This window comes from Mirounga angustirostris, unplaced genomic scaffold (genome assembly GCF_029215605.1).
Source record: "Mirounga angustirostris isolate CCGP_5_RB_7025 unplaced genomic scaffold, mMirAng1.0.hap1 SCAF_3, whole genome shotgun sequence".
NCBI classification, from domain to species: domain Eukaryota; kingdom Metazoa; phylum Chordata; class Mammalia; order Carnivora; family Phocidae; genus Mirounga; species Mirounga angustirostris.
This window is the reverse complement of record NW_026991711.1, coordinates 124351511-124373919: the sequence shown is the minus strand read 5'-3', so window position 1 is coordinate 124373919 and position 22409 is coordinate 124351511. Positions and strand designations below refer to the sequence as shown.

The 22409-nt window shown below is 46.3% G+C and overlaps 1 protein-coding gene across 11 annotated transcripts in view; it reads right to left on the bottom strand.

Annotated features, from left to right (window-relative positions):
* The window catches only part of TANC1 (tetratricopeptide repeat, ankyrin repeat and coiled-coil containing 1), a 229304-nt gene that overhangs the window by 38570 nt on the left and 168325 nt on the right, over positions 1–22409 (bottom strand). For 7 of the 11 annotated variants that reach the window (XM_045868801.3, XM_064586594.1, XM_054506200.2 and 4 more), the window contains 7 exons: positions 19723–19986; positions 14402–14524; positions 13338–13619; positions 12427–12584; positions 9939–10170; positions 8473–8639; positions 6112–6719 (listed from right to left, as the gene is read on the bottom strand). In XM_045868801.3, coding sequence (XP_045724757.2) covers positions 6112–6719; positions 8473–8639; positions 9939–10170; positions 12427–12584; positions 13338–13619; positions 14402–14524; positions 19723–19986 — 1834 coding nt within the window. The remainder of the gene's footprint in view (positions 1–6111; positions 6720–8472; positions 8640–9938; positions 10171–12426; positions 12585–13337; positions 13620–14401; positions 14525–19722; positions 19987–22409) is intronic. The other 4 variants (XM_045868802.3, XM_054506201.2, XM_045868805.3 and 1 more) reach the window with 3 other exon arrangements.

The following is a 22409-nucleotide window of genomic DNA, read 5'->3' as shown; positions in this document are numbered from 1 at the left end:
AGCCATCCCACCCAGTACGCTCTCCACATCTGCAAGATGCATTCTGTCTGCCTCCTGTGGGCTCTAGGCCTCTGTCTGAGCCCATCTGTTTGGGAAAGATGCTAAGAGTTGCTTACTCCAACAGCAGTGACTTCTGTACAATATGAATTATTCTCATTTCTATCAACCTGACAACCCAGGTGGTTTTGTTGTTTTTTTTTTCGGGGAGTGGGGGAAGATGAGCAGGTAGTTGTGGAAAAAAGGATAAAGGTTAGGGAAAAAAATGCATTCTCCCAAATGTTCTGATAGTTGCTAATCTAGATGATTAAAAGCATGCATCATTTAAATATTGTTTAACTATCCAACTGCATGCCTGTTTTTCAAATAGGTTACAAACCATGTTAGAGATGAGGAGACCAAGGCAGGAGACCAAGAGATTGCTTTTTATACTATAAGGGAAGGCATGACTTACAACTATGCTGACACTGAGTGTCCTGTCTGATGGTCCTGTAAGGGACTAGAGCTCTTCCACGAGCACACACCCACCTCCCAGACTTCAAGCTTGGGTTTTCCCTCTCAGATGAGATCCTCCCATGTTCCCACCCCTCCTGCTCTTTGCCACCTTCCAGTGCTCCAGGCCCTGTGCCCTCCCTAGTCCCTAGCCACGGGTAGGTCCCAGGGTTCATCCTGGCCCACATCTCCCAGCCACTGGTTAAGCTATCCTCAGTCTCCCAGTCTGCTGAGCTCAGTGGCCATGCCAACTATGTCCACCACAAATACACGTGAAGCTAAGTACCACAGCTGGCCCTTATGGGGAAATGACCACGAACCCTTCAATGTCTGGATCAAAGGCTCTTACTCATCCCAGCTAAGCATACAACTTCTCACCTGAGGAGACAATTCACCATGTAATCACCAGATACCTGCATTCCTCTATATCCCATTTACCTTTTCTTCCCTCCCTCCTGGTCTCCAGATCATGTGCCCCTTCTAAGTCTACCTGCACTCATAAGTCTCTTCATTCTCCAAAGCTCCTATATATCAAGCTTTCACTATATACCAGATGCAGAAACTTAACTGAATTATTTCATTAATCTGCACAACCCTGTGAACAACTAAGTATCATAATTCCCAGTTTGTCTACATGAGGAAACAGAGGCCGGTATAGCTTAAGTGATCTGCCCAAAAGATCAAACAGCTGGTAAACAACAGGGTAGAAATCTGAACCACAGTCTGCCCAATGCAAGTGCCTATGCTCTGAATCAGCGAACCATGATTTCTCATTCAATCACACCCACCTCCTAACTAGCACCATGCTGGATACGGAGGATTCCCCAGGGAACAATGTGAGGCGCTTCCCTGGAGGCGCTCTCAGCAAACAGAGGAGACACACTGTAAACAAGATTCGGTGAAATGGCACTGTGAACATCCTCAAAAGGAACACAAAGGAGGCAAGGTGCCTGTACTCCCTGCCCCCAGCCGCTTGCATTTCCAACGTCTCCTTCTTCATGGATTACGTTTCCCCACATTAACTTAACACTGTTTCCAACATCTGCATCTCCTGTGTTAAAAAACAAAACCCTCCCCCCACCCCACAAACAATCCTCAGCAATCACGACCATCAGTGGCTCTGAGAGACATTAAGACACTGTGTGCCTGCTGATCCTCTCCACCCTTCTACTTCCCATCCCAGGATGTTGGCTCTCTCCTCTTCCGCCCCTCACTGCCTGATGGAAGGAATCTCTAAGGATGGAGGACCCTCCTCCCACACTAGGAAGCCAACGGCTCCCCCTTCGCCTTCATCTTCCTTTAGCTCTCAGCAGCTCCTACACCCCCAACCTCCTTCCCGGAATCCTGCTCCATGCTCCAGAAGTCAGGAGCTCCCTTTCCTCACCAGGCCCCTCCGCCATTTCTCCCATCAGTGATGCCACATCTTCAGCTTCCCCAGGCTTCAGACTCCCCCATTCACTCCACCAATGGAACCTGTCCACTGGTGGCGGTGAGGGGTGTGGGGGTCGGGTCTGCTGACCCCACAAGCTCAAGTTGCATGAAGCAAAACCTGCTCCATACCTCCTGTTTTTCTTACCCTTCATAAGAGCAGTGCCACTCCTGGTTTCTGAGGCTCACCACCTTGACATCCTCTACAGCACCTCCTTCTCCTTGACTCTGTTCATAAGGCCAGGCTGTGCCCACCCATCTCATGTCAGCAGGGCCAGCCCTACCCTGCTGCATCCCCAAGCCAGGGCCACCAAGTCCCCGCTGCCTGTTACACAGGTCCGCACGCTCCACAGCCTCCACACTCCTGCGTAGGCAATCTGCGTTCTAAACCTGCTCAATTGTGGGTTCTCCACAGATGATGGATTCAAGTCCACTCTCCCTAGCACATGCTTCTGTTAACTCCTCCAATCCCTGACAAAAACTCTAGCCAAACTAGACTTCTTGTTGCCAGAACACAACCTGCTTATTCTGACGTGATGCCTTAGATAGCCCTCCTGTCTACAATAGCCTCATTCCACCTACTGACATCCTATCCGTTCATTCCTCAAGTCCACATGTAGAAAAGAGAACAGACAGGAGGCTGTTCAAGTTTTAAAACTCCTCGTGCAACCCTAATGAACTGACAGATCTGGGAAATGATCATCAGTGGGTCTAAGATGTTGTGGGCATGCTGATGGAAGCCAACTTACCACCTATTAAGTATCCTTGCAAAAAATATTTTAAGATAAAATCTGATCAAATCTCTAGATTTAAAAACCAATTTCAGGAAATAGAGGTGATAAACACATTAAATACCATTAGGATGAAATCAGCAAAATTCAGATTACGGGAAACCACTTTATTTTTTTTTTAAGAGAGAGCGTGAGGAGGGGGGTGGGGACAGAGGGAGAGAGAGAATCTTAAGTAAGCTCCATGCCCAGCACAGAGCCCAGCACAGGGCTCAGGGCTCAATCTCATGATCCTGAGATCATGACCTGAGTTGAAATCAAGAGTCGGATGCTTAACCGAATGTAACACCCAGGTGCCCCTTCATCGTTCTTTTCAAGAAATGTAAGGACAAAGCAAAAAGAAATCTACAGATTAAAAGACACTATAAAATGCATTTCATAGATCTTATCTGGATCCTGATTCAAACATACTAGAAAAAGAAGAAGGAAGTGGAGAAATTTGAGCACAGCTGAATGTATGATAATACTGATGACTTAGTATTAATATTTTAGGTGTGGCAATAGTGTGTGGTTAAGTATGAAAATGTCTTTCTGGGCGCCTGGGTGGCTCAGTCTTAAGTGCCTGCCTTCGGCTCAGGTCATGATCCCATGGTCCTGGGATTGAGCACTGGCATCGGGCTCCCTGCTCAGCGGGGAGCCTGCTTCTCCCTCTCCCTTTGCTCCTCCCCCCTGCTCATGCTCTGTGTCAAATAAATAAAATCTTTTTTTAAAAAATGTCTCTTTGAGGTCCATAATCCATTACTTAGGGGTAAAATGTCATGGTGTCTACAACTTGTATCAGCAAAAAATGACATAATGAAATGTGAATGATGCTTAAGTCTAGGTGATGTGACTGAAGACTCTAAGCAACTTACTCTTTATCTTTTTAATTCTGCTCCTGTAATTCTAACCTAAGGAATAATCAAACCTGGGAGGAAAATTCTATTGCTTTCCTGCAAAGCACCAAGATATTCGCAATAGGTTTCTTTAGTTATAAGTAACCCAGAAACAACTGCCAGGCCCCACAATAAAGGGACAGTAAAGCACATTCACCTACTACGTTTACACAGCCCTGAAAAATGATACTTTACTAACATTTCCAAACCACTCCCTAAGCTGTCCATGTGTAATAAAAAAAAAAAAAAAAAAAAGGCAGTTTGGGAATTTTAATACAGAAAAGTTGATTTGGAGAATGTTTAAAATGAACAAAAAGAGGCAGAAATAGGGTGCCTGGGTGGCTCAGTTGGTTAGGCGACTGCCTTCGGCTCAGGTCATGATCCTGGAGTCCCTGGATCGAGTCCCGCATCGGGCTCCCTGCTCGGTGGGGAGTCTGCTTCTCCCTCTGACCCTCCCCCCTCTCATGTGCTCTCTCTCATTCTCTCTCTCTCAAATAGATAAATAAAATCTTTAAAAAAAAAAAAAAAGAGGCAGAAATAAAAGGCAAAATGTCACTGTCTCTGGGTGCTGGGTTCTTTTTTGCTTCTTCTCCATAATTGGGGCAAAATTACAACTAATTGAGGTGGGAAGAGAAATGCTACCCATCTTTCAAGGTCCAACCCAAAGGTCCTCATGTATGTGAAACATCTTCCAAAAATTGTCTCCCCTAACTTGAAGCTTCTCTTTCCTGAAGTTCACATGCAGTGTGTTTTCCTTACACATGGTCACCTCCTGCCGTACCCGCCCTCCCGTGTGGGCAGCCCTCGAGAGCCAGGCCCTTGTCCCAGAGAATCTGTGTATTCGCCACAGTACCCTATAGGTGGTGGATCTGCATAAACTTTTGCTGAAATGTATCCAGTAGGGCCCTTCCACCATCTCTATCTGCTAAATGAAGTTCAAGAACTATAGGGGTCTTGGGTAAATGCTGATGTACACAATCCCAAGAAGTAGCAACTCCTTACACTTTGCACCCTGGGTGTCTCTCCTGCCCTGGTGCAGTCTGGCCCTACCCTGGGTCAGGCCCCATGCCTGCGTACTGGAACACATCAGCAGTCGGGAGCCGCCCGTCACCGTGCGGTCGGCTCTGCCCTCGGCTGCATACCGTCAGTGCCGCCTACCCCCCAAACCAGAGCAATGCTTTACAGTGACTCCAGTCCAACTACGTCTGCCTCTAACCCCGGTAACAAATCTACACGCCCTTCTCCAGTCTTTCAAACTTGTTTCTATGTTTCTACAAACTCGACTACAGCCTATCTTCCTAGAAAATGATCTGACGTGGCTAAATACGTCAAATATAAAATGGCACACATTTCCACCTAGTTATTACAGTCTGGCTAAATAGCCTGAAAGTGACAAGTTTATTGCCTCAAACCAGACTCAACAAATTTCTAGCCCAGGATTACCTAAGAAAACAATGCTACCCACAACATGAAACACCAGCCAGACCCCTATTAGGTCAATGTTAAGTCAATCCTTGTGGGGAGGAAGGTGGTGTGTGGCTCACTAATGCTTTTTTTACCTCTTCCTTTCTGGACCCCAGCATCAGGTCAAATGCCCTGTGCAGCTCACAGGCGATAGTCCAGCCACTTGCTGGGCCTGTTACAGTCAGAGGCAATTCTGACTCACAAATAGCAGAAGTTCCACAAGCCCACAGCAAGGCTGGCCAGGGCCAGGCAGAAGTGGTGGGACAAGAACCCACCCTTACTGAAATGAAAGCATCTGCGTGCCCTCAAATTCCCTGACCTCTCACTCTGACTAGCACAAGGCCACATGAGGGGCAGGCCCTCCCCTGGGCAATGAGGAGAACTGCATCCTGGCCTGGCCCTGCTGCGAATCCTCCGTGGAACTTTCGACTCCCTGGACACAGCTGCCCCAGCACCATGTTGTAAACAGGGCATCTGAGGTCGGAACCTGAATCCTGCCGAGCCCAAATCCCAATCTGTTACACCACACTGAGCCACAAATGCAAAATGAGGCAGCGCATGTGATCTCTGTGCTCCTCCGTGGGCCAGCAGACACATCTGATCCCTGGGACAAGATGCTGCATGCCCAAGAGGTGGCAAGGGGGGGTCCTGCAGGTGCAAGACAGTCCACAGACTGCAGGTGAAGAAAGCGAGCTGAGAGCAGCCCCTGGAGAAGCCCGCTGTCCCCCCGAGCATGCAGCACACTTTCCCACATGTGATTCCCATAAAGGGCCCCAAGGTCCAGAAGAGAATGGGCAGCAAAGAAAGGTCACCAGGTGTGCCTAGCTTCTCTCTCACCAAAGGTACTGAGGAATCCCAGGATTCTAGCAATTAAAGGAAGGAAGCTTTTGTATAGTAGCAGGATCTTCCATTGCCCTCCTGATTTATTCATCCCGTGTTGCCTTTCCATTAGAAGAGGTGAACTGTTGGAGGGGGAAGGGGGAGAAAGGTGAACTGTGTTTGGAATCCCTTCCCCAATCGCACATTCGACTCCCTGCAAAGCGCTGACAGCAAGCGGCCTGCCGTACCTGGGCTCACACAGGAAGGCTGTGTTCTCACCATCTGCTCTCCAAACAAGCCACTCCCTGAAAGATGGGTGGCAGAACATGCGGGTTTTGTCTCGCCTCTTAATGAGGAAGCAGGAGAGCACCTCCATCCTCTGCTGGAAGTCCTCCCATCCCTGCTCCCCTTGTATGTGGCCCGCATTAATAGCCTGGAAGATCTGCTCGTCGGTCATGGGGTGGAGGGACGCAAGGGCCACGTTCAAAATCGGGAGCGCTCTCTCGAATGCGGACTGGGTCATGAACTTCATGTTGCACTGCAGCAGATAGAGCTCGGACAGAGACACGGGCACCACCTTGTAGCTGGCACTTTTGATGACCAGGTGTCCCTTCTGGAAGAGGTCCAGGGTGAGTTTGAGGTACAGGTAGGAGCCGAGGCTCCGCAGCACCAGGTGGCTGCTCACTTTCCCTATCAGGGCGGCGTCGGCCTTGCCGTTCAGGGAGATGTTGCTGAGGATGTCCTCGCTGCTGTGGACCCTGTGCTGGACGTAGGCGTGCAGGTCACTGTGAATGTCTTTGTTGTCTGGGAAGTCATCTAAGGAAAGCTTGACGAAGGGCAGCATGCTGACGAGTTCCTGTGGGGGAGGGGGAAAAGAAACACCAAGACCCATGGTGTCACTCCACAGAGATTTCTTTTTTATGTGAGCTGCATTCCAAACCAGATTCACTAACTTTTCTTCCAAGGAGGATTTTCATGGATTACAGGGACTCATTGTTTTGTATTAAAACATGTAATAGGATAAGTTGAAGATAAAAAGCTTATGTGAAAGAAATCCTGATGCGAGATCGAATCAGTAATGGCTTTCCTGAAGCCCTCATCCGAAGCCTCAGAGCCGAGCGAGGCGCGAGGGCCCTGAGCAGACAGCGAGCTGGCCATACCAGCCAAGGGGAGGGAGATCCTGAAGTGACCTGATACCCATAATCCTTACATTGTGCAGAGGTTATACAACAAAGACAGACACAAACCAGCACTGTGTACCTAAGAACACGGCCAGACACCGAGATAAGAGGCATCCCTCACCATGCATCAGATACTGGGACTGCAGAACTGAGCCAGGAAATCGGAAACCGCCCCCACCCCTGCCAGGCTGTGCCCCAGACCCAGTCTGCCCTGACAAAGCTGCCTACCTCAGACTTCAGTAGAGCCTACCATCTTTTTTTCCTTTTAACTGCTGTTCTTTCAAAGTAAACTTTTAAGTGGAAGTAGAACATACAAACCATAATTGCATGGGGTCATTAATTTTCACAAAGTCAAACATACCTGTGTCACCAGCAGCTAGAAACAGAACATCGCCAGCTCCCAGAAGTCCCACGTCCCCTCCCATCCCATCCCCATCCTAACAATCAGCACTCTCCTGACACCTCACAGCAGAGACGAGTTTTTAGTCTTTTTCTTTAAACTTCCCACTATCATTTCTGAAGAATTTAATTCCAGGTCCTCACTGAATTTAATAATTGCAGGGGTCAGGCTGAGTATAATCACTCCCATTTTACATGGATGCTAATGGACCTGTCAAGATTTACACGGCTAGTACAGAAAATATAGGACTCTGTTCCTTTGTTCTATCGATTGCCAAATTCTGCTTCCTGTGTGATAAATGACTGCAAAGGGTATGAATCAAATGGCCATAAAAACAACCATCAAGCTTGGCTGAGGCCTAATGCCACTTCTAATGAGAAAAGAAAGAACCCAAGTGCTATTTTTAAATAGACATCATCATAAAAGGGCAAAAATCAAAATCTAAGACTAATGTCTTTACTAAAAAAGGACAGGGGTAGAGGGAAGGAGTCAAAGGTTGTTAAGATATAATCTAGGGTTCAAATGAGGGGAAAGATGGGGAAGAAAATTTAAAAAACAAAAAAACCCCCACTTCATCTGGCTGCAAGTGGTAGCTCATGCTTAAGTTTTATGAAAAAACGGACCTTCTTTAAGCCTTAAAAATTTTTCCTTCCTTTCCTCATTAAAAAAAAAACAACAAAAAACAAAAACAAAGTCCCACTGCAACCCCACACAAATTACCTACCAGCAGGAATAACTTTAAACTCTAGTAGACAAACTGAGTTACATCCAGGGCTGACACTTGCATTTTGGAAGTGCAGGGACAGTGCCATGCTAAGAGGAGACTTTCCTGACACCTTGATTCATGTGCCTTGGATGGTAAAAAGGTCCTAGTTTCACCCATTTGGAGCTTTGCGGACTAAATATTTTGAAGTCCTAATACAGTTTTCAATTCAGCAGCTAAATGCTTTATAACAGTTTATGTTGTTAATCACACCATAAAATTTGGGTATGGGGTCTTGAAAAGAGATTTGAGAATTCTTTCTTACCTGAAAATTCGCTCTTACAGTCACAATCAACTTCAGCCAGGCAGGAAATTTAGAAATAATTTTGGTAATAAATGAAGAAAGCGTATCTCCATAGTCAGGCTTATGAAACTCAGCTTCATTTAAGCCATCTATCAAAATAATATATTCTTCTTCAGGAATTTTCTGCTCTAAAGGATAAAATGATTTTTTAATTATGAAATTATACTTTTCTATAAAATGGCACCACCCAGTGTATTTTAATGCACACTTTAAAGTGTTAGGAAAAACTAAAAAGGTTGCATATCACAGAAGAAACGGTTTTCACAGAAGCATATTTTCTACTAATTTATCATGAAAACCGGAGCGCACAGCCAAGAGAAAAACAAATCTTATAGAACAGCTTTCAGAAACATATTGCATTACACACATTAGCAGGATCTCACCCATGTATAGGATACAGTTAGCTCTTCATAAACTCCTGTCACTGGGGTGAGCTATGGCTAAGATAACTAGCATATACGGAGATTAACTCTGGAGAAGCTCTAGGTCCTCCCCCATAGAACTCTCTCAGTGGATTTCAGGGGATAAAAACTGACCCTCAAAGGCAAAGCATCTGGCCCAAGGCACACAGCCAGCCAGTGGTGAGAACCTCTCTTTTATAGACTTCTAGAACAGGGCTCTGTCCCACAAGCCTTCAATCTAGTTTTCCATTTATTAGCACTTTCTGCCCGGGAAAATGAGGCGAAATGATGACAGATCTGTTTCAATCCCCTTTCCTCTAGCAGAGATGCTAAGGCAGGCAGGTAAACTAGCTCAAAAGGTGAGGAGCAAGGAGGAGAAAGGATAAGAAATGCAACAATCTATAAGAGCATTAACTTCTCCTACCTTGCTGAATATTTCAAGGACCCCCCCCCCAAAAAAAAAGAAAAAAAAAAAAAATCAAATGAACACTTCTAGAAAAGCCTTTAGGTTCAACTCAACTGAGCGGATGCCCTGAAAAAACATGCTGGCAAGTCACTCAATCGACCAACTTATTTCCCCTGCTAGGTAGGAATGAATATAAAACATGCAGGCAACAGTTTCCAGGGCATAAGTCCTCTAAATAACCTACGGTTACAAATTAGCTACTTTGGAAATATTCAACTGTAGAGTTAATTCTTTATTAGAGATGCTTTTTTTTTTTTTTTTTTTTAAGATTTTATTTATTTTTTTGACAGAGACACAAGAGAGGGAACACAAGCAAGCAGGGGGACTGGTAGAGGGAGAAACAGGCTTCCCGTGGAGCAGGTAGCCCGAACGACACCATTCAAGAAGCATAGAAGAACTTTGGGGAGATGGTTCTGGGGGAAGAGAACGAGCCGTACACAGATTTACCCACATCCTCCCCAGGCACCCACCCTCACTCCCATCCAAGTCATTTGGAGGACCATCCTGGGGGCTCCGGACTCCTAACGAGAAAGAGGGTGCGCGCGGCTACTCAGAGGTACCATTTCTCAGGCTTGTGAGCGGTTCCAGCACTCCCCTCCTGAAGGCGGCCACCGGGTCCTGCACGCAGGACCTGAGGCTCAGCATGCTCTGTAGCTGGGGCTCCTTTATCAGTAGGTCCCTGTAGGCAGCCAGCTGATGGGACCGGCAGAGCAGAGCTGCGATGCTGTGCACGAACTCAGGCACCAGACACGTGTACGTGTTATCGGCTTGGCAGTAGTGGTAGGCCACGACCTGTGCAAGAAGCACAGCCATCAGCATCACCTTCCCCTCTTCACATGCTCCCTCCACAATCCCACACAGATGCAGTGTTCCCATCGGCCACAGTCACGACACAGGCCGCTTCTCTTCGCCAACACTGAGTCATTATTTAGCTTAACTGATTCGGTTATTCTTTCATTCACACGCTTTGCCAAGTTCTGGGCAGACTTTTAATTGCAGCCACAAATCCATCTTGATTCACACTAAGATCAGTACAAGTTACTCTGTACGGAAACTAAATGAATAAAACTCATGCATAAAACCTAAAGCCTACCCTGGCTTAAAGCAATTCCAAATAATCCCAATGTACTCAACATCCAGAAGTGCCTTAATCACCGCATTTCTGCTTTCACAAAGAGCAGCATCTCCTCGGGAAGCTCATCTGCTGCTCCCCCAAACCAGGTAACGTTGGCGGCTAGGGGAGTCGTGCTGAAAGTCATAGCTGGAGCTGGAGGGCCAGGCAGCCTGGCTCAAACCCTCAGCCCCCTCCCCACACACAACCCTGACACCATGGAGAAATTCAACAGCAACACGGTTTGAAGGACTCAAATCAGAAATCACCAAATGTCTGCCTGTTCTGTGAAGGGACACACAGGAGGAGACGGGTGCCTGCCCAGGTACCGAGGGGATGAGGAGCGTTGACTATGTTGGGAGGGATGTGAAGTGGCAGCAGGCTGCTTGTGAGAGAGCCCAAGGAAAGTGCTAGATGCAGAAGGGTCTGGGAAGAAAAGTGCTGTAGACGTATGCAAACTCTGATACCTTCCCATGTGTGAATAAGAGGAGGAATGGGAGTATGAGGCAAGAAAGGTGAAAAAGGTAAAAATGTATGTGTGCGAAGTGTTCTGTGTTCTTCAGAAGGGTGTGTGAGCACCTGCTGTTTCCCTGAGCTCCACACACGCCCAGCCTCACTGGGTCTGGGTCACAGATTGAGGGCAGCACCCAGGTTAAATGTGTGGCCAGGGTGACACAGACAATCAAGGGAAGTTCTGGGATTAGATTCCAGGTCCGCAGACTCTTAAAAACAAGAGGCAAGAGCAGATGTGGCCAATGTGGAACTGTCGTGTGACTCCTGTTTGAGATTGGATTTATCATCAACAGCCGGGGGAAGGCTGTTGGCTCTTCAGCTTTCCCCTGGACCGATGAGCCAGAGCACAGAAGACCGCCGGGGAGACGGCCCACACCACGTCCATCCAGCACTGTGTCTGACAAAAGAAGTCGGCCAACTCAACAGCGGGTCATGAGCTCCATCTGGAGCGGCGACAGCTTGTTTTCACTCCATACAGTGAATTTCACAGGCTGTAAGAACAGGCTTTTGCTTCAAGTTGCGTATGTGTGTGTACCAGATCTCCCATCTGACACACGTCTCTTACTGTGGCTTGAAAAATCACTGTGGCAGGGTGGCTTTGAAGTCTACACGCCATCCCTCATCTCTGATCACCCAGTTTTGACCAGAGGACTGCCCCGAATCAGCGGCCAGGGCTGCCTACGCCAGTGAGGAGCGGCTCTCACCTCAGAAGCAGAAGCAAAAAGCAAGGATCTGGGGGAAAAAAGCCTCCTTTTCCGTCCCCTGCACCAAACTCACCCCCAGGGGGTATCCTCCCTAGATGTCCCTCACACTGGCCCCTCATGTTCCCCAGCTCTGCCAACTCACACCGCTGCTGCCCAGGGAGACCCAAGCAGGGCACCAGGAGTGAGCGACGTAACTGCTCGAACGCAGAGGGCGGCTCAGGAACTTGTGACGGATGCTGAGCACATGGAAAATTTCAGAAGGATCCTGATGGCTCTGAATCTACAAAGGGAAAGTCGGCCAAGTCTCTTTTGTAACGCAAGAAACCTCTGATAGAAGGACGCAGGGAACACAGGTGTGGTGGCCTGGGTCACGTTCAAGGCTCCCAGTCTCCGCTCTGGCACCAAGTGCAGGCCAGCATGGGTTTTAAGGATGGATTTGTGGAGCCTGCAATACAACCTACTACTCTGGGGAATTCTTTCAATCCACTGTTGAAGATGAGTAAAGGTCCACTGCCAGTGTCTGGGGAGATTTATTTTCATTAATACCTTTTACTTGGAGTACTCTATTGCTATTTTATCAACAGCTACATTTTTGCATTATATGCAATGGTCTCTGTTTTAAGATCCCTCTTTAAACTCCTTTCTCAGAAGCCAAACTAGCAAACATCTCTCTCCCCCACCTCCTCGCTCCGGAAGGCTCCCCCTAGAACAGCAGATTACCTTAGAAGCAAGGTATTTCACTGCATCCTCTCTTGGTCTCTGGTTTTCAGGAGTATCAGATACAGACCCAGGGGGTGTTTTAGCTGTGTTGGTAACACCTGCAGAAGAACTCGGTGAAAGCAATGGGGTGAAAGGAAGATCCTGAGAGGAATCTGAAGCTGCAGAGAAAGAGATCAATTTAATTATTACAACATCAGAATAGGGGTACAGTGAGATACTGAACATACTTCTTGATTAGACCCAGAGAGTATTTTAATAGGTAATGAGTGAACACCGTCCCAAATGCAAAGGTCCAAAGGAGAACACAAGTGTCCCTCTCAGCCCTGCCTCCCATCCACCCAGATGCCACCCCCCTCCCCCGCCCCGGGAGAACTGCTGTTTCTGGTTTTTTATTAAATTCCTTCTGCTTTTTAAAAAAATAATAATAATCTTTCATGGCTCACTTGTTCCTGTGCACCATGTTAGAGACATTTTCTTTTAATGGGTTTATGATACATAAAAATAAAACATGACTAGTCAAATATTTAGCTACTATATCCCATTTTAAGTTAGTTTTTATACTCCTGGTAAATCCAGCATAGAGGACAGAGGCTGTGGAGAACCGGGTACAAGAGAACTGTACACGCACTCCACCTGGCTGCTTCTGCCAGGAGCCTAACCCCCTTGGTTTTGGGACCCACACTCCCCAGGGCACCAGATCAGGCTTCACTGTCCATATAAAGAGGGAGACAGGCTCTCCAGCTGGGAGAAGACCAGGGAAGGCTGGCCTCACCCCAGGGGATGGCTCCTGCGCATCAGGAGAGATGGGAGCGTTCAAAAAGCTGGAACAACGTGAGGAGAACTGAGAATGGATGTCCTCCATCTACCTTACATTTGATCATCAACTAGACCAGCATGAAACATGCACATACTTTTAGGTGGTGAACCGGGGCTGCTAGAAGCAATCTGCCTCATGCGGCTTCCGTGGCAGCTAAGTGCCACCAACTTAGAAATGATTGCTGTCTTCCCAAAGCCCACGTTTCCAACAACCACGGCGCCTCTATTTTCTGTCAGTTCTGTGTTCCTCAAGTTTTCTTCTATCTGGTGAAAGAGCCAATCCCTTCCCACAAACACAGAGTCTGTCGTTATGCTTGGTACTTCAAACAACAGGGGTTTCAACAAAATGTCCTGGGGCTTGTAGGGAGCAAATCGTGCTTCGGGGGAAAAAAAAGATAATTATTTTAGAAGAATGTCATAATTTTATACACTTAAAAACTCAATTTAGCATTGCTTGCATGTTATACTCAGTATTAGCCTTTAGTTTTATGCCACCAGCGATCTGTGTTTCCAATCTGGTTCTATTAATACTTCTGTAATATCTCATTTATAATCCCCCCATTGGTTTTACAAAGGGTCCTATTAAAATGACCAGCTAGTTCTGTCATCACGACTCAGGACAGACATGCAGAGGATTAGAGAAAGTAATACAGGGGGCCCCAAACCAGGTCTCATCGGTTTGTCTGAAACAGTATCTAAGCCAGGTTTCTTCCACTACTGTAGGAGTAAAAGGGAAAGGCGATTTCCTTGAGACAGAGCCCCAGCTCTCATCTGGGCGTGGTGATGCGTGGCCCCTTCGGTGAGGCTGTGGACCACCCGACTGTGCGTTACAGGAGGTGGCCAATGGCCCACGGACCTGAAACGAAGCTGATTCTTTGTTGGTGACAAGTGTTATCCAGTGAGTGTTCAATTACCCCTCACTTCAAAATAATATATTGCAGAATTATTTTTCAACTCCAGAAATGAGTTGATCAGATTTTAAGGAAGCCCCAAACCATTAAGGATGGCCTCCTAGCACACGTAATAGATAAACTTTGAGCATACACGCACACGTCATGTTTTTAAATGAGCTGGCTTAAACGCTGGTTATCACAGATCCTCAGTGTTGAGTGAATGCATTCATGATATCCACCATCCCAGCAGATGCAAAGATCAGTACCTTTAACTTCCTGTGCCCTACCTCCGGCTGTATTGTGCCACGGCAATCTAATTGACGTTCGAAGAGGGGCATTTCTCTGCCCGTCTAAATAACTCAGATCTTCCAATTTGGTTGAGCTTGTTGCTGTAATATTAAACTCAAGTTTAGTCTTTTCAAAGTTGATTTTAATAACATATCCCAACTACTATAAATCATAAAGCACTAAGCAATTTCGTTCAGGCTTTCAACTAAATGGACTTCAAGGTAATTTTGGTTTTCTTTGCCAACCCCAGCTTATTTTTTCCTGCAGTGAGGTTAACCTAAAAACGGTGAACACCCCGTGTTCCTCATTCTTAACGATGTGGTGGTATGGTTGCCATAACTCTCCATTATTCCTGGAAAGAGACAGACTTCACCAAAAATGTTTACGAAGAACGTTGACCGGCAAGTGTCACTCAACAAGGCTGCAGTACACACTGCAAACACACAGCACAGTTCTAGAGTCGTCTTTGCAGCTCCGGAGAGCCTTCCATGGTTGCTGGAATTCCAACCTTGTTAATTAAGTGAGCAGATTCTGCAGTACAATCCCACAGTGCTCAAACACTAAAAGTCAGCTCCTGACTGGAAAGTAGCCAAGCGGATTTCATCGGAAATAAACATATTCCTAAGCTTTAAATTTTTATGTATATATTATATACTATATTATATCTATGCTTTTTTTTTAAATTCTAAAAAGAAGGAATATTTACCTCTGATCAAATCAGTAAGACTCACAGTACATAGGGAACAGTTAAAATGCATTAAGGTCTATTCATGCACACATACCAGCTGGATTATAAAAACAACCAATACAAAATAATGTTGCTAGGTCTTAGCGAATCTTAACAGTAAATACATGGTACGTGCCCAAAAAGAAAAAAAAAAAAAAGAACCTCCCTTATTTGCATATACATCCTAGGCCACAGTGAGAGAATTCTCAATAAAATTAACCTAATTTGTTTGTGAGTTAAGTGGCCCAACATAAGGTACAATTCTCTTCCAGGATAATAAAATATAGGCATCATTTGAGGGTAAATGAGTGGGGAGCAGGAGTTGAATTCCAAGGTCTAAGGCTTCTAAGGACTGGTGAAATCATTAGCAGGACCAAGTTTCGAGGGAGAGAAGTCAAGTTGGGCCATCTGTCTGCTGAAAACCTTCTGGCTCACAGCATCCAGCCACTGACCGGCACCATCTGCTCAGTCTGGGTCCTCCCTATTTCCCCTCCTGAGGCTTTCATCCTTTTCTCCCTCACTGTTAGCAAACCCTCCCCCCCATGACTCCTTCATTCAACAAGCACCTGGGTGGCTGCAGGGCTTGGCTCTGTGGTGGCACGTCCCCTCTTGCCACATTCCCCAAAGGGCAATCCACCACACACCCAGTCCCAGGAGAGACATCTGACACCATGACTTCACAACAGCATACACTTGATGCTCCTCTATCCTTCTGGTGAGTATCCACAGTTTATTTACACACCCTGTGCATACTTATGTCAATACCCCACACAAATCTCTCCCATTAGAAAGATTCAGCTAACTCCTTATGTAGGACTTCCAAATGGACCTAATTTCTGGGAATCCAATGGCAGCCTCTAGCTTCTCTCTCTGGGTCCTTCCCAACTAGGGTGTGTGAAACTTCCCGGAGGACCGCCAGGACCAGACCCCGCACCCTGGCTCCCTACAATAACACCGCCTGGAACGTGTATTTCTAGGCTCCTTCCTGGGACCTGGGATCTGGGACTCTGAGCCAGGCCTCTGCAAGTGCCCCTCTCCTCAACACATCTCCCCGTGAGCACACCCACATGCTGGAGGCTGAGGGGGAAGGAGCACCCAGAGCTGTAACCCGTAAGCCGAGTTCAGCTCAGAGCTGAACAGCCACAAACATCTGACCTGCTGCTTCAGCCCTAGGGAACCCAAAGACACTTGGAGCCTCGAAAGGGTTTCCTATTTCCCTTCTCCTGACCCCTCAGAACACGACATTCAGTTTATAATTCTGTGACAACTGAAAGGATTAAGAACATGAGACTGTACAAAGGGCATTCCAAAGAGAGGACTGCAAAAAAGCCCTAGCTTGACACAGATGCAGGAGATGGTGAGGCGGCAGACACCTCTGTCTTCAGATTTCCAGTCACTACAGCTCTGGCTCCCAAGTGTGCAACAAAGCGGGCTCCCCCGCCCCGCAGCTCTGAGTCTCTGCGTCAAACCTGATTAAGGTGCGGTGAAATGGAGTGGCTCAGTGGGGCTGCAAGCCAGAAGCTGCCGGCTGCCTCTGCTTTCTAAGCTGTCGTCAAGGCCACTGAGGGAGACAAGTCGGGACAGCGAAGCTTCAGCTGCCTGCTCGGCGCCCTGGTGCCCCTCACCCGGCAGAGCAGGCTGTTGGACCACATTCGGCCTTCTCACACAGGCTCACAGTAGAGTCTCAGGCATCACTCGCACAACAGGACTCACTTCTGGTATTTAACAATAAATGTTTCTGAAATCCTCAGCAGGACTCAGGGCCGAGAAAAATCAGAGGTAAAGCAATAATTTTACGCTGCAATAAGCCTACTGCTAGTATCCCTACAATTAAATTACTCATTGCATGTGCACACACGCATGTGCACACACACACACACAGTACATCTAACATCTGAGTGAGAAAGACATTTTCAGATGCTACAGGAGAGGAAAGTTTTTTGGGGGTGGGCTGGGGTGGAGGGAGAAGCAGAAGGAAACTTCCCTGAACTGAACAAAAAGAAACACCTGTTGAAACACCATGGACTAACATATTAAAGGTAAATACCATAAAGTCTAGGCAATTACCAGTTAGAATTTCAAGGAAATTGGCTGGTAATTCTGTTTGTTGGTTTCTTGGAAAACTCAACACTGTGTCTGCGGTCCACTTAGAAAGCATTTCAAAAGAAAAAAGAAGTTAGCCAAAACCAGTAGAACCTAATCACCTAACTTCTAGATTATCTGAGATACCATTTTAAAGGCTTCTGGTTCTGTTTCCTAACAAAGGAATGAGGTGTCCATGCCACACATTTGATGTGATATAAAGTAGTAACCTGACTGCAGCATTTGAAACCAATTCCACTCCAACAAATACCTTTACAAAGAAAATCTCTGTACAGTGAATCTCCAAACCTAGCCAACTTATTTTTATAGTCTTTGACATAAGAATTTTACTGTACTAGACAAAGCAGTGAAGAGAGAACCGCAGTTCTTTGTAACAGGCTCATTGATAATAAAGGCGGCCACCTCAGGAACTTGCTTCCATACCCTCGCCACCCCCCGCCCAGGGGAGGCCAGATCCCCTGGGGCAGCTGTGAACAGAGACCTGGCATCCCCTTTCCTTCACCTGCCAGTCCTTACTCTGCCAAATTTAATCGTTTGATGTTTCCCAAATGGCAATTTATTTGTGTTTATGTGGATCTTCACATGCAAATACTTCCGAGGTACTGCAATAAACGGTCCCGGACATATTATTTTCATCCTTCTAACACTGAGGGCTGCCTACTGCCCTGTCTGCAGCAGCTGGCCTTCTAATCACTAGACCAAGTGCTACACATAGTCTACACAACCTGAAGCTTTTATTCTTCTCAATGATACATGGAAAAATCTTGCCATGACTTCTGAACTGAGGTTCAGCTTTAGGGGTAAGGAAGGTGGAGAGTGAAGACTCTCCCAGACTCCTAGCTTGTTAACAGATACCATGAGGTAAGGAACTTGCTTATTTTCAAAATAAGCTTTTAGTTGATAAAACTTGCAACACAGAAGAAATGAGCCCACCCATTCGCAGGCAGCCACTGCTCAAACCCAGAGGTAAAACCCTCCCATTCCACAGGAGGTCTAGCTCGAGTGCGCACATAGACACTAATGAATGAGCACAGCAGAAATCCGAGAGCCCTGCTCTATAATCACTGCATTCTCCTGGAAAAGCTCAGCTCCTACCCACTGTCACTCCACATAGCAGGAGACCACATGAAAGACCATCAGGCAGAAAACATAACCCAAAATGGGGGGCTTTCAACACTATTAATGTATTAATGTGTTTACTAATTTTAAAATAGCTTGATTAAATTGAATACAAGTTTGCTATTTTGTCGAGGTCAATAAAACTATCAAGTTCTGGGATCGTACAAACGAACTGTTCATCCTAACTAGGTAGACGTGGTATAAAACGCCTCGGGTGCAACATACTATGCCTTTGGGAGTGGGGGAGTGGTGGGAGGGCATAAAAGCTTCTGGAAGAACCATCATTCAATATGCATAATGCTCCCCAGAACTTTTCTCTGGCAGACACGCCAAATCCCTCTTCTGGAACAAGGCCATTTACTTCCTTTGAAAGTGAATTAGAGCTGCCTCTCAGAACTTTTCCATTAGAGCCATTTATGTATCAGCTGCTTCGGAGTTCCACTGGAAAAAAAAAAAAAAATGCCTCACAACAACCAGACTGGCCTGCCACATCCCCAAGGAGCAGTATAAAAAAAATTCTTTGATGTAGGGAGAGAGAACCTGGGTCTTTGTGTTAGTAGAGGAGAAGTTTAAAGTACTACGTTGGTGACAAAGGAGGACTGAAACAAGGTCGTCTTCTAAATTCAACCCAAGAGCACGGACTTTAGAAACTTGGGACTGTAAAAGCAGGCAGGACAGCTCAGAACCAGAGTTCTTTTCTTAGCTTACCCCACTGCTCTCCTCGCTTGACGACCACCCACTATCAACTAGCAACAGTCACCCTTTCTGTGTCCTCATCTTGCTCCAGCTGCTCCATCCTGCTGAGGAGCATCTGCCTTGCCTGCCTGCATTCCCTTGATTGAGAAGCCTCACCTCCACTGCATATGTTTTAAGCTGTGAGCTCTCTTGTAACTGAAAGATACAGAAAGTGGACCTCCCATCTCTATGATGGGCCTCAATTATAAAAAGTTTGAAAGTTGGATCAGAAATTCTTGGAGTGGTATTAACAAACTCATTCTAAAGAAGGATTCCTATTTACCAAGACGTAATAAAAAGTTATGAATTTACTCAGGCTTAAAATATCAAAAACAAGAACAAAGTTTTTGGCACTTTCTTCCTTTGTACACAAAAGAGCCGTAGAGTCTAAATATTAGTTTTCCAGAATTCCAGAGTGGAAGGATCACTTAAAGACCAGTAAGGACAGCCATATCATGTTTACAGATGGGTAAACTGAGGCCTAGACGAGGTAAGTGCCCGGTCCACAATCACAAAGCTGGCTTGTGTCTGGATCAGATTCCCAAGGGGAGAGAGTGAACATGGGGTACCTCAGAGCCAGTGAGATAACCCTTCTGGAGAGAGGCATGGCCTTACCTGCAACTGAGTTGGGCCGTGGCATTACTAGCGAGTTGGAGCTCTGAGAATAAGGGACTGGACCATCTCCAACTGAGGCTTCAGTTTTGGGCAGTATGCTCTCCGCTGACCCAGAGGGCTCCTCTTCTGCCACTGGGGAGCAATTATCTGCCCTGCGATCATGAAGGACTCCTTTCTGTACCCCTAACCTTAGGCTTCCGTCCTTATTCCATTCCAAACTGGAGCCACTCCGGTCATCATTTTCGGATGAACTTGTAATTGTGGCTGAAATGAGAGACCAAAATACTTTGAAGGAGGCCAGGCATAGCTGGGGCTGTTGAGAGTTAACACAAGCACACTGCCCTCCCCGTTATCAATGGAAACTTATCCGGTCCATGCAGATTTTTATCAAAGTATGTTTCATACAGTGTATTTTGGTAAATTAGAAGAATGTTGCTTATCAAGGAAAATAAACTAAGCCATTCTACAGGGGAGGGTTAAAAAGCTGGTAAGATAATGAAAAAGCTGTCTAAAAGTATCTGAGAGTTAACAGTAAATCCATGTAATTTAGAGATGATGTATCTTCTCTTTTTAACAAAGATAAATTGCTCACAAAAGAATTCATATCTCATTAAATTCCTTTGAGCCTATAAATATCTTTTCCCAAATTAATATTTGTATAAGGGGGGAGGGGGAAGAGGCACTACAGTCGTTAATGCAGAAAAGATGGAGAAAATCTATGAAAACAAAAATACAATTATAAAGTCAAGCAGAGAATTTGATCCTTAGAATTAAACTTTATAAGAGCTGTTCAAGATGAACTGGACAGAGTGACTTTATTCCTTTAGCAGCATGGAGTAGAAGACCTCCCAGCACGAGAAAACAAGCATGGGAAGGGATGCTGGACTGCAGAATTATAATTTAGCCTCTAAGAAAGAAAACCAGCATGGAAAACCATCTTGGCAAAAGAGGAGGAATATGATGCAAGAAAACAGCAATATTCACCCTATGTGGCTTCTACAAACAGCCACTTCCAATTTAAACACCCGAGCCCCTTGCAAGCCTAGGTTACCATGGACCCAATACTGGCTTGTGTCCTTGAGAACACGGCCATGTCCTCTGATCCCTTTTTGTTCCCTGTTGGGATCCCCACAGCCCAGGCCCTTAACAGAGAGAGCCAATGGGATGCAGCAGATCAGAGTGCATGGAGAACTCGGCCACCTGGATTAAGCTACTTCATCAACATAACCTGATGTTATACATACACCTAGCAGCAGGCTGGTGAATTCGCTCCAACAGCCTGTTATCCAGGATCAAAGGGTCTGAGTTTTGTTTTATTTTTACGATGCTCTTTAAAGGTTTAAATATGAAGACAAAACAATTTCCTCGCCTGTGACCGCAGGATATTCTGTCACAATTCTAAAATGGTCTTTACCACTGCTGCTCCAGTCTGGACTCATTATCCACTGCTTGTCTCCCTATTCAAAAATCCTTCCTGTGTGCTGAAGCCTCAGACCACCTACCTCCATCTGGTATCTCCCTCTTCTGAGCAGCACTGCACCTGGCACATCCTAAGTGCTCAATAAATGTTTGCTTATTCAATGAATAAGCAAATGAACACACTTCTCTTCCAACTGTGGTCAGAGACATTACACTTAATCTCATTGTTTTTGATTCAGGATTTGATATTCTGTCTTCCACCACAATCTAAGGGGATTTGGGATGGGCCCATCACTGGGTGCCTGCCATTACTCCCGGCATTTCCAAGCATTCTATCAACAGTATTAAAACTAATTTCTCCATCTATTTGGAATCAATCACAGTCATGTGTTTTTTTAAGTGGACCACTCATATGAGCCTAAGTATGGCTCGTAGGAGTCTTTCCACCCCGAAAATGCCGGTGGGGGTGGTAACAGTGCTAGTAACATTTACTTAAGGTTATTATACGTCAGGGACTGTGCTAATGCTTCATAGGAACAGTCTAATTCATTAATGAGATCATCGCTTATTAATAATGATTAATGGTAAACTTGTCAATAAGTTGTGATTGTGAATTGTTACAAGCCTTCTTTTGTAAGTCCAGTGTTGGGGACTCAGACATACTTAGTTTCCCAGGTTACCACAACATCTGAGTTACAGGAAATGCGTCAGAGTGATTTGTTTGGTTTTATTCTGTGGCGGTTTTATTTGGGGGCACATACTCTTAAGGGAAAAAATACACAGAGAATCAAAGTGATGTCTGTCTGCATTTGCATTCCCTCAGTGCCATACACTGCAGAGTGACACCCCCAAGACCCTGAGTCCTGGGTCAGGCCGCAGGCAGTGGGAACAGGAACGGCCTGGTCAGGGGTCCCAGACCGCAGGGACAGGCTGAAGGTCCTGCTCTCACCATACAGCCACACGTGCCCAGGTCCTGAGGAGGAAAGCGGGGGGGGGGGGGGGGGGGGAATCCGAGACGGGGTTGCCATTTCAAAAGGAGGAGAAGTTTATGTGTTCCTAAACAGGAGACTCTCGCAAGTGCCCTCGTGGCGTTCAGCGAAGACACACGGTGCACTGTGCAGGTAGGTGAGCAGCTCTGAAGCCATAGGCCCTCCCACTGGGGCTGCCCCACTTCACAAGGTTCTCTCCCCGCCATCCGGTGCCAGAGGCAGCCCACACGGCTGGAAGCCCCACAGCATACTTTCGTCTTCGTTCAGGCACAATTAAGC